This window comes from Pelmatolapia mariae, linkage group LG18 (genome assembly GCF_036321145.2).
Source record: "Pelmatolapia mariae isolate MD_Pm_ZW linkage group LG18, Pm_UMD_F_2, whole genome shotgun sequence".
NCBI classification, from domain to species: domain Eukaryota; kingdom Metazoa; phylum Chordata; class Actinopteri; order Cichliformes; family Cichlidae; genus Pelmatolapia; species Pelmatolapia mariae.
Window position 1 is genome coordinate 6,756,032 of NC_086243.1, and position 16,448 is coordinate 6,772,479.

Consider the following 16,448-nt stretch of genomic DNA (forward strand, 5'->3'; position numbering starts at 1 on the left):
AGGCACCAGGCCCTGCCAATCGGCCACCAGGAGTGAGCCGGTACATACATGAATGCCCAGCCCCAGCCGACAAGAACCACCAGCACACCAACGTCTGAGGGCATCAGCCACCGGCAGGGAGTGTGGTGAGGGGAGATAGGCCTCCGTACTTTGGAGGGCCTGAGATGTTCCCAGAGAGGTCGAGTCTAAGGCCCAACCTGACATATAGACACAGACGAACAGGCGCACGCAGACTCAAATGTGCATCCCCACCCCCATATACACAACCAAATACTCGGCACTTACCCAACGTGTAGACAGACACAAATCAGACAATCACACTCCCCAAACATACTCTATATCCCAGGTCCAGGTACCCCCGCCCCCCGAGGGGCAAGCCGCACCTAGACCCAGGAGGTGTAACCCTTCTCTCTGGGGTGGAGGCAAGCGGACCGCCTCCTTATCTGCAGTAGCAGGGAGGCCCCGCATCGCAGACCCCAATCTGACGGCCAGCACCTCCTCCCAGCCCCCCAGCCCTGACGGCTAACAGAACCGGGGTGAGTGAAGACCCCAAATCTCCCTCGGCCCGCTCATATGTAGTGTTGCTGTGTGCTGTTCTAAAGTGCATTTAAAACACAGGGGGGCATGGTGCTTCCTGCCAGAGAGCAGCACGGCTCCTCCCGAAAACCCTCAGTGTCTATATGCATTAAAATTGAGGGTAGGGCACCAGCGCCAGAGGTGGGTTGGAATACACCGACCATCCTCTGGATGCTGTAAAACGTGCCCACCCCCAAGGCCCTATATGTATGTGTTATGTGAGAGTGTGAGTAATGTGGATGTCTAGGTTGCAGAATAAAATTGAGGCACAGGTGGCCAGAAGGGGACAGAGGTGGGGGTGCCTCCCCTGCACCCTGGTGACATATCTGCACCCCAAGCCCTGCGTGTGTGGGTGGGTGTGGTAGAGCGGGAAGAGGGAGGTAGCCGAGGATGGGGAGGGAAGAAAGGGAGGGGCAAGCGGCCCCTCCCTGGGGCCAGCTCCCCCGCTGACCCCAGTAGGCACCCCCAACTCTGGAACCACCAGGGCAAGGGGGCCCAGGCCCATCCGGCCCGGGGCCCACAGCAGCAGCACCGCCCAGCCCTACAGAGTCCGGGGCAGCCCACCCGACTCCACCGCAGAGAAAACTGCACCCACCCCATCATCCAATCATCTCCCAAACTACACAAGACAATAGACACCCAGGTTGAGTTCATTCTCTACCTCTCCTATTTCTCTCCCCCACCTGCAAAGTGAGCTCCTGTAGAGAGGAGACCACCTGCAAAGATATAACAGCCTCCCCACCAGTTAGAGAGCCCCCTAGTTGGGCTGATGCACCAGAGGTCCCCTGCACTGGGGCTGAGCCCCCCTGCACCCACCCGCCCACAGCCCCGGCGACACAACAGCCAGGACCCAAGCCCCCAAGGCCCTGCCAGCACCCCAGACCGGGGGCGGAGCACCCCCAGACCCCCAAGCCTCCACGCCCGTCCCGGACCCACCCGGGGGCAACCAGGCCAGTAACCAACGTCCGCCAGTACAGACCCTCCCCCATCTCCGCTGTACGCAGCCACAAGGAAAACACCATCTAGGAGCCATCAGAGCCCCTAACCAGGTCATGGCCACATCCCCCGGGTTAGGCCCTCCAGGGAAAACGTCCCTAGGGACTCCCCAGACGCCCTAAGGCCGTCCCTACCCCCATATCAGCCACAATAGCGAAGGCAGGACCAAACCATGACCCCCCACCCCCACTAGGTGATGAAGCCGATCAAAGGAGCCCAAAGGGATTGATCAAATGTGGTGGCAGAGGCTGTATCAAGACTAATGTGATCTATTAGATGGTTTTTATATTGATTAGAATTAAGATTATTTTTATTTTTCCAGTTAAGGAGGACCGTTTTCTTGGCAATGCATAGGGCTGTAAAAACAATGTGGGCTGTGTTTATTTCTGCAGTGACCTCATCCAAGTTGCTCAGCAAGCATACTAAAGGGGAGGCTGGAATGTTACATTTCAGACACTTTGATAAGTCTTCACATATCTCACGCCAAAACTTCTGAACTGGTGGACAGAACCAAAGAGCGTGGATGTAATTGTCCGGTGTATTTGCTAGACAGTGTGAGCAGTTGTTGGAAGACATATAGCCCATCTTGAACATCCTATGACCAGTATAGTGCACTCTATGTAATATTTTGTATTGTATTAATTGCAAACTGGGATTTCTGATCCATTGAAAGGTTTTTAAGCAAATCTGAGACCAAAGGTTTTGGTCTAAGCTGATTGATAAATCTGCTTCCCAGTTCATATTGTTAAGCCTTGGTTCATATTCCTTCCTCCGCTCTATTTTTACCCTAAGATTTTGTTACAGGCGCACAATGATGAGGAAGCATCTTTTTTGCTGCTTAGCCCTAAATGGAGCCAGTGTCCTGAGAATCCATCTCCCAGTCTGTCCACAATACCTGCGAGTCATCTGATGGTTTATTACACCATCCCTCAGTGTGACTGACAGCTGTAATGAGGCGCTCGTTTTCTAGTGGCGTCTTAAAAAACTGACGAGACACTCGGATTGGATGTCAAAGAAATCTTTATTTATTCTCAGTGGTAAAGACGAGAGTGCTCAGTAGACGATGACAAACAAGTGAGGAAGTGTCAGTGACGCCGCCATGCTTGATGAGATATCAGAACAACGTTTCCAGAACGTTCTTTTCTGGGTCACCTGTGTGGCCAGCCCCCACAGAATTCAGTCGAAACACACATAATAATAATAATAATAATAACAATAATAATATTGATTATAAGAATCATCATAATAATAATAATAATGATGCCGGTGGGTAAAAAAGGGAAGAGAAGGAATACATCAAACAGCCACAGGTAGATTAGGTTTTCTTGTTTTGTCCTCCTGCGCTTCAAGAGTATCTCAGTGTGTGACTCAGCTTCGATTGAAGAAGAGTTCAGTCTGGTTATCCCTGCCAACGGCTTAGTCCTTATAGCCGTCTTGACCTTTTCTCCTTTGCTTCACATCCTCCAGTAAAGGGTTCTTTGTGCTGATCACTCGTGGTGCGTTCAGCAAAGTTATGGCTTGGGTGCTGACGTTTTAAACCGTGTATAAAAGTCTCAAATGAACATGTGCCACAGGCAGTATCATCAAACACTACTTTAAATCAATATGGGGACAGAACAGTGGATGCAGTGTGGAAACTGGCCAAAGATGCGTGGAGATGGAGCACTTTTATAAATAGTCTTGCCTTTGAGATGGCGTTGCTAGAGACACTAGCTAGATTGTGCATTAGCTATTGGCCACTGAGGTACAGAATCGTGTAATGTAAAACCTACAGGATCATGTCTTAAATCGTCTACTCTGCATGCTATAAAACAGGGTCTATAACAGGTATACATTAGATTGCTATCAGTCTCTACATTATCAGTGCGTGCTACTTGGGTGTGTGTTTATTTGTGACCCCAGTCTGTTTCTCATTTCGTGACATTAAGCGTCAAATCGCCAGCTTGATCCAACTCTCTTGCTAATCTTCCCTCTCATCAGGTAATGAGTGCTCACTGACTCACCTAAGCCGGAGCAACAAATGGAGCTCACCTCCTTATCGTTGATTTTTTGTTCTCCCGAAATGGGTTTCGGGCTATCTGTTCATTGTTTCTCCCACTTTCTCCTCCCCTGACCTTCCTCTGCAGCGGCTAAATTTCTCTCCTTACACCTCTCTAATTTTCCCGTTCCTGTGAGCCTGCTCCAGTCCTTTTCATGTTGTCCCTCCAGCTCGATCTCCTTTTACTCCTCAGTCTTTTAGCCCCCCACCCACCTCCATGTCTTTCAATTTGGTGTATGTCTGTGTTCATGTTGAGTGTGTCTATTTGCCTGCATTTATGTGTGTGGGTGTGTGTCACAGTGCACTGAGGTCATGACAGGAGCGGGACTTCTGCCGAAGGATTTTGCTGCCCCTGTGGCGGCTCATCTCCCTGTAGCGACCTCGATCCCGGTCCCTGTCTCGGCCGTACGATCGGGGCACGAGACCGGCCAGGAAGCGCTTGGCCCGGCTCGTCAGGCTCTCCCTGCGGCCAGCACCGGGGTCACCGTCCGTCCATCCGGGGCCCACGCAGTCTCCCCTCGCGGTCCGCACTGCCGCCTCCAACAGCTCATTGGTGCCGTGTTCTAAGGAGGCTGAGAGCTCCAAGTACAGGCAGTCAAACATCATGGCGCTGGACTGGGCCTCTGGTTGGAAACAGAGACATTTGGGAAGCATTTTATAACTAAGGATCTACATAATGTCAGCTGTAGACGGCATTTAGAGGCAGCAGTTTGAAATTTACGGACACTGGATTGTGAAAACAGCCCAGCTGCTGTGTGATGTGTATCACCACGAGGTAGCACTTGAGAGCTCACTCACTGCAGTTTTGAAATCTCTATTAGCTTTCTAAGTGTTTGGAAGTCCTTTCACAGAAAATCGTGACCGACTGTGTGAGATGGGAGGATTGGACTCTCCCCCGTGTAATGTGCTTCTGAAACTGTGCCTGAAAGCTACGGCAGTAAAAGAGAAATAAAAGAGGAAGGGGAACTGTGGTGGGTTTTAGACTGCGCTATTTTATGCGTTTAAAAACAACATTATATTTCTCACTCATGAACATTGAGACTAGAAATCAAATTATTTCCTGTCACATGTCCTGATGTGGTTTACCAAGGTGGCCCACAGAGTTCAAAAGCACTGCAACTTAAGAAAACACAAAGAAGAAATGTTTCAAAAGCATAGAAAACACAATGGAAATAGAAAAAAAACAAAGTTGAAGCTTCTGAGGCAACAATAATGTGACAGAATGGCTACTAGAAAACATGGCTCTGCAGTGTTATATGAATCATGCATTTAAGACACACATTACCTGCATATTCTTCCCCCTCACACAGACACATCGTCGGCTTCTTTTAAACGTGTCTCAGTGAGATCATTCGCATGTTTCCCTTTCTGTCACTTCTGAAAGCTGTTCTGTCGTTACTCTCTCCCCCAAAACACTTCCATTGTATTTTGTGAGGTTTTTTTTCATATACTTCCATTGTGTTTTCTGTTCTTTTGCCATTCTTCTACTTGCTGATTTTTCTAAAGTTGCAGTGCGTTTGAACTCTCAGGGCCACCGTAGTTTACTCGTGTTTTGGAGATGGATTTGCTAAGTTCTGCGTGAGCAACCTCCAACCACCTATGGAGGTCTTGTGTTACTGTTAAAAGACTTGGAAGAAAAGTAAGCCAACCTGGGGTTAGGGTTATGTTGCTTTTCCCAAATTCTACAAAAATACTATGAAGTATGAAGTCATCATATACGAACAGATGCAACTCCATGACAACGGATGTAACGTCGTCAGTTGAGGAAGACTGTGATGCAGCTGAAATAAATTAGTACAATAAGAAACTTGCAGTACAAACAGCTCTCTATCATTTACAAATGTTGTTTTTTATCAAGAAATGTGCATTTCTTATTTGTAATTTTATCTGCCTCTTACAGCACCACAAAACTAAGGAATCTTAATTCTACCACAAGGCCTTGATTATTGTGCATTTGTAAAATCAGCAATCACAGGTGAGTCCACAAGGACACAGTGAGACAGTTCAGCCAAGATGGGGTTAAATGTGGCCTGGGCTGTATAAGCTCAAATCTCTTGGCAGCAGGGAAATGCTTTCTATCTCAGTGTGACTCTCGTGAATAAGGACAGGTGACTAAGCATGTTGTTGACAAGGCTCAGGATATCAGCTAAAAGCGCCCGTCTGTCCCTGGCCAAACAAGCCACAGTGATAAGGAAAGCTGACAGATACAGATCATTCTACAACAAATGGTTTTCTTTGTTAACTCAAATGGCACAACCACCGTTCTCCCTCAACTGTGCTTTAGCTTTTACTTCACTCCTGCTCTGCACAGAGCTAAAATCTGAGAGCTCACAAGCAGCCACGCGCTGGAAAGGTCTTTTAAGTGTATTATTGGCACTCACAATAACTGTTTTTAAAAATACACCGCAGGAACTTAAAATGACGGCAGCGGGAAGAGGTCACAGCTGTAGAACAATTATGTTTGGGTTTTGTGAGGACATTTTAGAGTATTAGTTTAGAAAAAATGATGTCAAGAGCACAATAATACTCAGATGAAGTGCTGATAAAAACTCAATTGTCTACGCACAATGGATGGAAAACAGCACAAAAAGTAAAGCAAATTCAGATAAGCTGAACCTTTCAATTATGTAATTTTATATTCAGTGTGCCAGAATGACTGAGGCTCTCCTGAGTAGTTCTGATTCTTCTATTAAATGCACATTACAATGAACTCTAATTGGAATATTTCTGAACAATAAAAGATTTATAGCTTTTTTTAGACCAATAATTGCATAAAAACATAAATGTGCATTCCATTTTTTTCACTTATCCTTAGCTTATGTTTAATGCACAATGTGTGTTCCATCTTTAGGTAATATCCCCAGGTATTTCTTAAATCTCAGACTCTATTACAATGGCTCTGTTTGGTTCACAGTTCAAAATAGTTCTCTTTTGTTTTATTGTAAACTGCTTCTCTCCTCTTCGTCTGTAACGTGCTGGTTTAGCGAGGTACAGACAAAGACAGGCCATATCTAAAGGTTACCTCTTCACGTTCCGACTGGGTTCCACTCACAAACTGATGCTCTGAGTAGTACACTGTATTGCCAAAAGTATTCACTCAGCCATCCAAATAATTGAATTCAGGTGTTTCGATCACTTCTATGGCCACAGGTATATAAAATCAGAAACATTTGGGAAAGAATGGGTTGTTTTCAGGAGCACTGTGAATTCCAGCATAGTACCATGACAGGATGTGACCTGTGTAACAAGTCCAGTCATGAAATTTCCTCACTATTAAGTATTCCATAGTCAGCTGTTAGTGGTGTAACGAAGTGAAAGAGACTGGGAACAACAGCAGCTCAGCCACAAAGTCATAGGCCACGTAAAATTGCAGAGCGGGGTCAGCGGATGCTACAGACCTGCAAACTTCATGCTGCCTTCACATTAGCTCAACAACCGTGCATAGAGAGCTTGATAGAATGGGTTTCAGTGGCCGCTTCCAAGCCTCACATCACCAAGCACCACTGCGTGTAAAGCATGCGGCCACTGGACCAGTGGAGGCGTGTTCTCTCGAGTGACGAATCACGCTTCTCTGTCTGCATGGCCCATGAATGAGTCTGGGTTTGGCGGTTGCCAGGAGAACAGTACTTGTCTGACTGATTGTGCCGAGTGTAAAGCTTGAAGCATGGGGGGATTGTGGCAAGGGGTTGTTTTTCTGGAGTTGTGCTCAGCCTCTTAGTGTCAGTGAAAGGAACTCTTAGTGTGACATTTCATGCTCCCAACTTTGTAAGTGCCTCCTTTCTGTTCCAACATGAGTGCACATCAGTGCATAAATAAAGCAAGGGTCATAAAAACATGAGCGGGTTTGGTATGAAGAACTTGACTGGCCTGCACTGAGTCTTGACCTCAACCTCATAGAACACCTTTAGGATGAATTAGAGCGGAGTCTGCAAACCAGGCCTTCTCGTCCAACATCCATGTCTGACTTTAGAAATGTGCTTCTGGAAGAATGGTCAAAAATGTCCATAAACATGACATCATATATCATAGGGTGACATCATATTAAACCCTATGCATTAAGCATAGCATCTCCCTCAAGCTGATATGCATGTGAAAGCAGACAAGCAAATATGTTTGGCATTATAGTGTAGGTTTATGGGACTTTTTCCTAAAATAGCTGTGTACTTGAGATGACTAGATATGCTCTCTCTTTTACTTAAAAATATGCTAATGTCATTATTTGAAACTTTGGCAATGATTAAAATGAGCCACCATTCTAGCAGTACAGTGGGGGAGCTAATTATTTTATCCCCTGCTGAATTTTTACGTTTGCTCTCATACAAAGAAATGAGCAGTGTCTAATTTTTATGGTAATTTCATTTTAATGGGGGAGGGAGACGGAATATCAACTAAAAATCCAGAAAAAAACTTACATAAAAGGTATAAACTGAGTTTCATATCATTTAGTAAAATAAATATTTGGGTCTTCGTCATACTAGAAGATCGATCCACGACCCGTCATCAGTGTTCCAGCTGAGGGAATGAGGTTCTCAAGGAACATTTTATGGACACTGCCCTGTCCCTTGGCCCCTCAATGCAGTGAAGTCATCCTGTACCGTTAGCAGAAAAAACGCACCCAAAGCATAATGTTTCCACCTCCATGCTTGACTGTGGGGGTACTTGTGCTGTAGGGCAGGGGGTGGTGTTCTTTGAGTCCTCCTCAGCATTTCTCTTCCTCCAAACATAGCAGGCTGCATCAGTGCCAAAGAGCTTGATTTACTTTCATCTGCAACGCAGCACTTTACCTGAATCATTTACATGTTCACTAGAAAACTTAGGACAGTCCTGTACATGTGCTTTCTTGAACAGGAGGACCTTGCAGGCGCTGCAACATTACAATCCAATAATGGTGTAGTGTGTTGCCAGTGGTGTTCTGCATGACTGTGGTCCCATCTGCATCCTCCTGTGTATTTTCTGGCTGATCAACTACCTTTCTTATGACCATCCTGACCCCATGTGGCTAAATCTTACATGGAGCTTCAGACCGAGCGTGACTGATGGTCATTTTTGTATTTCTTCATTTTCAAATAATTGCACGAACAGTTGTCACTTTCTAACCAAGCTTCTTGCTGATGGTCTTGTAGCGTGTGCAGGAGACTTATATGAAGGTCTACAATCTTCTGTTTTTGGGGGGGTTTGCTAGCATATCAGCATATCATTTGCATCTCATTGGTATTCTGTCTCTCTCCATTAAAAACTACAGTAAAATTAGAGACTGTTTTTCATTTCTTTGTGAGTAAAACTTAACAAATTCAGGAGCTGATCAAAAATGACTCCCCTAACTGTATGTCAAAGACAGAACATCAAAACAAAATCTGATCATCTTAACCCTGTAAGACCCAACCCATCAAAAAAAAAGCCAGAAAATTCTGATTTTTTGGAACTGAGATGTTTATTAACCCTTATAACAAATTCCACAAAAACCTTGTTGCTATATCATGTTGTGAATGTGGTATTTTTATTATATATTTATTATATAATTTTTGTATCACATTTGATACATTGGGCATTTTTGGTAACTTTTTGCTAACAACAATGTTCATTTTAGACCAAAAAAAGGGGGGTTGTCCATAAGATTTTGAAATTATAGCAAGTATTGATCTTGTTGATGAGATAGAGGTCTCAGAAACTCATGTATCAAATATGATACAAAGGGCATTATAGGGTTAACCTTACTTCTTGTGGGACTTTTAATTAAATGGCCAATCAGTGGGTGAAGCAAAGAAGTAGGTGACAAAAGATTTAATAAAGTTTCCAAGAAGAAGAACAAAAACCAGGCTGTAAAATAACAGAATTCTTCTATGTGGTCACATATGATCATCTCATGGTGACTTAAAGTTTTCTTCCAAAATTTTTCAGGGCTTTCAGTTGGATGGTGAGTTTGGCTTGTTTTCTTGGATATGGACTTGTACCTGAAAATGAGTTCAAAACATTGATCCTATAATGCTTACATTATATTATGATATTATATTTCAAATTAAGGCCATTCCAATGCAACTTGTCAGTCTGGTTTTGGTGTGGCTGCTTTTGCAGAGCATGAACATATGCACACCAGTGTTACACGGGTATTGTGCTAGGGAAAAACAGCTCCAGATTTGATCTGGGTCTAATAATCCAAGCACACAGCAGCTGTTGAACCTCTGCAGTGTCACCTAATAGTGGGTGAGGTAAGAGAGAGAGGAAATACAGCAAATCCCAGACCAGATTACCAGGACTTTTACTAATACCTACAACAGCTGATTGAATAACCTGTTAAAAGGGAGCTTGCAAAATTGAATTGAAGGGGGAGAGGGCTGAGAGGGGTACAACATGAGAGGATGAAGCAAAAGGAGAAGAGAGAATAAAAAGATGAGGTAAGAGCATTAAACGAGATAAAAGAAGCAAAGGAGCAGATCGAAAGCAAGAGGAGGTCAGACAAAAGTAAAAGTGAAGAGGTGACAGGAAAATAAGCAACAAAACAAAGGAAATGAGTGGAGGAGAAAAGCAGAAGAAGAGAAAAGGAAAGGAAAGGAGAGAAATAAGAGGAGATGAATAGAAAAGCAAGAAAGATGACGAGAATAAATGAAGACAGAAGGTAAGAAGGAGAGAGGTGGGAGGAAGAATATGGAGAGGAGCTGAGACAACGAGATGAGACAAGGAAAGAAAGATATCAAGAGCAGAGGAGGTAGGAGGAAACGAATAGGAAATAAAATGAGGACAGGAGAACAGAAAGGAGATGAAAGAGGGGGAAAAAAGAAGGGAGAGCAAAGAGGAAAGCAACCAAGATGAGAAAACATGGTGAGGAGATGAGACAAGGGATGGGGCTCTCTACCTATATCCTGACCATTAGAAAAGAAAAGACTGATGAAGAAAGACAACAGTGATGAAAAGGAGGAAATGTGACTCATAAAGCAAGAAGGAGATCCCGACAGGGAATGACATGCGAGACGGCAGATGATGTGAACATGCAGGAGAAGGGGAAGGAGACAGACGGAGACAGGAGGGGAAAGACAGAAAGAACGTTGACTAAGCAAACGGAGCCAGAGTGCATATTAATCAAAGCCCTGAGGAGCAAGGCCACACCAACACCATATTGAGCAAATGATAAATATGTTCCCAGAGTGACAGTGTGTGTATCACTGGGTGATGAGGATAGAGAGGCAGAGAGAGATGTAGCAAGAGGGGGTAGGTGAGACATAGCAGCATAAAAGTGTCACTGTACATGCCATAAATAGACTTTATGACTTTAGCTCTCTCAGAAAGGCCTCAGGTACTTTTAGAAGGATGTTAGCTAGGCAAGCAGGTCGGAGAGCTGCCTCTGTCAAGTTCACATGTCAGAAAAAAAACAAAAAAATTTACACGTGGCCTGTCCAGAGACAACATGAGAACATTGTTGTCAGGCGCCCCGGGAACAGGGATGCAGCATTTGCATATCGCTGACCACAATCCCCCCTTTTTTTGTTGTTGTTGTTGTTTTTTTATGACAAAAGAATCTGCTGAGTATAGGCATCTCTCATTATTCATTCCTACCCTCTCTACCGCCTCTTTCTACTCACATCATCAAGTGTACGCTGAAGCCGAGAGCCAACTCGAGTTGACAGCGACGTGCATGCGCCAACGTGCACTTTTTGCACTTGCTGCCTTGATTTAAGTTGCACAGCAAAAAAAGCAAAACCCCCCAAAACAAACAAGAATTTCCCCTAAACCGTGTTTCCACTGATTTTGATCAGCATCAGCCTTTGACTATACAAAGCTTGAGGAAAACAAGAAATCAACAGCCTACTGTGTCTTGAAACTTAAACCATGCCAATAACAATATCCTTTATAGAAATTTAATGATAATCCTAAATCCATAAATTAATCTAATGTATAACTATGTACAGTACTGTGCAAAAGTTTTAGGCAGGTGAGAAAAATGCTTTAAACAAAGAATGCTTTCAGAAAAATGAATGATTGTTTATTGACCCCAAATGTTTTCTGCAGCAGGACAACGACCCCAAACATACAGCCATTAAGTCATTAAGAAATATCTTCAGCGTAAAGAAGTACTGGAAGTACTGGAAGTGATGGTATGGCCCCGAAGATCCGAAGAGTGTGTCTGGGATTACATGAAGAGACAGAAGGATGTGAGGAAGCCTACATCCACAGAAGATCTGTGGTTAGTTCTCCAAGATGTTTGGAACAACCTGCAAGCCAAGTTCCTTTAAAAACTGTGTGCAAGTGTGCCTAGAAGAAGTCAAAGTGTGGTCACACCAAATATTGATTTGATTTAGATTCCTCTTTTGTTTATTCACTGCATTTTATTGATTGATGTATAAAGAGACATCTATAACCAAGGATAAGTGTAGTTATTTCAAATATACCACAATGCAAATACACCGAATGCATGTTTCTGACCAAATTTCATTAAAAGCACACAGTAGTTGACATATTATTGTCTGACATTACTGCAGATAAAAATCTAACATTGATTTATCAAATTCAGTTTGCCAACTAACAATCCTCAAAGCTTTGTTATTATTGCCAGCCCAAACCCTTTCTTTATGGTTTATTTAATATTAAAGCAGCAAATATCATATTTTGGCCACTAGGGGTCAGAAATGCTCCAAAACAAACCCATCAATAAAACCTTATAGCAACAGGTAGGTAAATTCTTGTTGCTTCTCACGCCAAAGCACAAAGACAACACAGTGCTGATATAGTGCCGATCGTTAGGTTTTTTATGTGAGCAAGTACAGTCCAATATGTGTACACAATACTCAGCCTATTAATCTTGATTAATAATACTTATATCATTGTGCAATATGGCACAAATATATGCTCTGGACTAGTAACTCAACAGCTTTGCCTTTACTTTTACCTGACCCTGACACATAAACAAACTCCAAGATAATCACTTTTTGCAGCAACTACTTCTCAACATAAAATGGGCACTCTGTCTTTTTCCAGCTGTAAACCATGACCATGACATGACCATGTATTTTGCTCAACTCTGTGATGTTGACTGTTAACCTTTAGCACATCAGCATATCATTTGCATCTCATTTAAAACATGTTCATGGCCCTACCGCTTACTTTTTCTTTTGTCCCCAACAGGTCCTTAAAATAATATCAGGGTCCACATATTTACTTTGACTCTGTTGTTATGTGATATGAGTACACGTTATCTAGCCTAGCTTTATTATAGGTGGTTTGAAAAGGTTTTATTTATTCACTGGGTTCCACTTAAATGATCTATGTACATTTACAGTAATAAAAACAATCCAAAGAGTTAAAAGTAAATGCACGGTAGAGCTGCAGAGATGAGTTGGCTTTTTTAGGACAGTTTGGCAGGACGAGCAATCATTCCACATTACAGTAAGTCACTGGATGTTCACATCAAAATTGCTTTAGCATTAAAAGCTGAGTCGAGTAAGGGCTAACATGCACTCTGTCCAGACTTTGATTCAGACTCACAATTTAAGCTTTCATTTTATCTGCTAGTGAAGCTGATCTCCGATCAATGACAGTTCGTCCAGATTACAAATGAGACAATTTAGCTTTTACGCCTGTCACAGCCAGCAGCAGCGGCTTGTGGGGGTCATTTAAAAACTTCTTAATAGTCACAAAAGAGCAGAATTCAATAACACTGGCAGGCCGTTAGTAATTTTTAAATGAATGCTACCTAATAACAAAAATTTTAAGAGATGCACACTCACAATATTGATGTGTGGCAAAACTGGCACATGGATGTAGCACAAACAGTATAACCTCTGCTGAAATATGCCCAATCTGATTGTGTAAGAACTCAGAGTGGTTCTTTTGAAGGGCAAAATAAGCCGCGCTCTTCCCCAGCGCACGCGCCGCTCCACTATGCATTTCACACATCACCCCAAATTGAGGCTCTCTTTCATACACACAGCATTCTCGTACATTTGCCCTTCCCTGCGTCACTCCTCTCCTTCCCGTTCCTCTTATCAAAGCCCTCTCTTTGAAACCGCCTCGCTGACATCAAGCAGCGAGAAGATGGAGAGAGATGAGGGAGTCTGCTTGTTAGCTCTTTTAATATGTGGATGTAAATGCAGCCAGTTGTGAATATATGATGAGGACAAACATACGTAAAGATTGTAAGAGCAGCTGTGCCCTGTAAAAGGGAGATTATCCAATCATGCCTTCTGGAAAACAAACAAAAAACAAAACATCAAGCAGCGCCGAGGGACACGGAGTTAAATATATAAATGAATATAAATTGAAACTGCAGAGATGACAGTGAAGGCTTAAGATCACAGCCATATATGACACAATTACAAATTTAGATCAAGGTCAAACTGGGCTGTCACTCTTTCTCTCTCTTTTTTTTCAGCTACCGCCACTCTTCACCCAGCTCCTGTTTGAAACATTAATGAAATCCGGGTAATGGGTTTGCCTGGCAGAGCTTCATAAAAATTCACCCATAAAAGTCCAGCCAAGTTATAACCTGCCCGTGGTCTGATCTGTGTTCAGTGGATTGTCACCAAATGAATTCAGTGTAGAATTGCTTGTTTCTCCCTCACTGAATTTATTTAACTTCAGCGCCGAACGCCAAAAATATACAAAAGCGTGCGAAGCTCGCTGCCCAGCAGGGTTGTTTAGCAAAGAAAAGTTAACTCTAAGATCTGTGGGATTTATGCTGCTTTTTTAACTCAATACATAACATGAAATTACGGTTTCTTGACTTGATTTGGCTACTTGTGTATACAGAGGTGAGTAATCAACCACCAAGGAAATCTTGTGTTTGGTCAACGTTTCTTATTTGATTTTTATACTATACAGTCATTCTGTTCATCACTCTCAAAAAGCCTAATCACGCCCACTTTGATTGAGTTCGGTAGAATAATACAACATTATTGTTTTTTAAAAAGCCAACTGGGGTAAACAGCTTTCATAGTTACTCCATATTAACATCTCATCAGTTTGTAGCAACAGATCTCCTCATGGGAACTTTGTTCCCATGAGGAGTCTACCACAGAGCATTAATCCCTGGATATTGTAAACAGTGAAGAAATTGATTTTGCTGATCAAAGATAGATCCCCAAAGACGGCTTCTAATGGAGATGATGTCAGCCTTGAGGAAGATTTATGGTAAAACAGCGTGCAGAGAGAGACAGATGAGCCAAGGCAGAGAAGAGGGTAAACAGAAGGGACTGATGAGTAATTGTACAAAGCACACTAGCATTATTCTCTGGGGAAAATGTGTGCCTATTAACTAAACATTTTCATTTTGGGCTTTTAGGCATTCTTATCTATTATAACCAGCACCGAAAGCATCGGTACTGACCAGATCCTATTGTGTGTTTAGGATGTTACATTTGGGGAGGAATAAAGGAAAGTGGACAAAGCGAGTGCATTACAATTTTTCATTTGTTTCTTTTCTTGCGTCATTCACCCAGAAACATCATTTCCAATAAGCCCGTACAAGATAAACATTACAAATGAGGCAGAGTCCATGGAAAAGTTAGGCAGCTGCGTCACGCTCAGATATGTCAAATGCAGAGATTAAAGGTTTAAAAACTGGAAAACAGCAATGACAAAGAAGGCTTCTGTGATTTTTGCAGCGCTGATGTGAGGACTTTATACATTTTCAAAGGAATTGCATATTTGTCTGCGCTCACCACTGACGCTTTAAACTTTAATTAGATTTAGTCTCACAATAAAAACAGTAAACCTCTGGAACACACTTCTTTTGTGAGAGAAGCTACTGCAGGAAAATGTCTGATTAATTTGTTTGTCATGCATTTTTAAAAGCATTTGTAATTAAATTGTCTGACAAATAGATTGGCTTGCCATGTAGCTAATTACACAGCCTTTCCAAGACATCTGAGCTCTAGATTTGTTTGTGAAAGCCTAGAATTATTTTTGTATGTTCCTTTTATGCAGGTGTTGTACCTGTGTCTGTTCCCTCAGATTCACAAGAGTACTGAAAAATCCTGAATTGAAAATAGAAGGACGAAAAAAAACTTAAAAAAAATGTTATATCAAGTCTGCAAATCTAAAAGCTTTTTTAAATACAAATTTGATTTGACAAATTATTCTATACAAGCATTTTATTAGTTATATTGTATTATAGTATTATAGTTATATAATATTATAGTAAGCTATCTCTCATATGGTCACTGCTAGCTCCAAAAAAACCAAGATGGTGACAGCTACAACTTAAAATCTTGTGACAGTTACAATAAGTCCATCTTTTATCTGACTATAATGGATCATTATAGCGGGAGCATCGGTCTGAGCAAAACTTAGCATGGACATTGTCACACAGACAGCAACTAATGACATCTGTATATTTTTTTAAAAAGATATATTTTAGATCCCAGATCCTTGGATTTTTAAAATATAATATGTTCATTTCATCATTCCCCTGCAAATGCAATGTTAGGTTCTCTGTTTCAGTTCACAAAATTTGTATCCAAGATGGGATTTAGTTAGATTAATCACATAAATACAAAATGAATAAAAAGTGCAGCACAAAAGTATGGAGGTCCACAGATGCCAAAATGAATAAAATAAATTATTAAATAATTAATTGAATGTGTCATTAATGATTAAAAATGGGAATTAATTAATTAATTAGATATATAAATAATTAATTACATGGGCATTCAATTCATTTAAAACATTTAATAAATTATTTAATGGTGTATTCATTTAATTCATGTTGGCACTTGTGGCCCTCCATACTCTGGATTTTGCTAATATAATAAATGAGTCATCATGAATGCACTGGTGTAAATGCATTTTTTCTTACATTTCCCTTGATGATTACAGCTAAAATTCTAGTTATGTGTTGAAAGTGTCTTCT

The 16,448-nt window shown here is 42.2% G+C and overlaps 1 protein-coding gene across 2 annotated transcripts in view; it reads right to left on the reverse strand.

Annotated features, from left to right (window-relative positions):
- Positions 1-2,574: 2,574 nt before the first annotated feature.
- rem2 (RAS (RAD and GEM)-like GTP binding 2) overlaps positions 2,575-16,448 on the reverse strand; it is a 34,214-nt gene continuing 20,340 nt past the window's right edge. The window contains exon 5 of one of the 2 annotated variants that reach the window (XM_063461476.1): positions 2,575-4,233. In XM_063461476.1, coding sequence (XP_063317546.1) covers positions 3,905-4,233 — 329 coding nt within the window. In that variant the 3' untranslated portion in view covers positions 2,575-3,904. Of the gene's footprint in view, positions 4,234-11,550; positions 11,727-16,448 lie in introns of those variants that run through there. The other variant, XM_063461477.1, reaches the window with a different exon arrangement.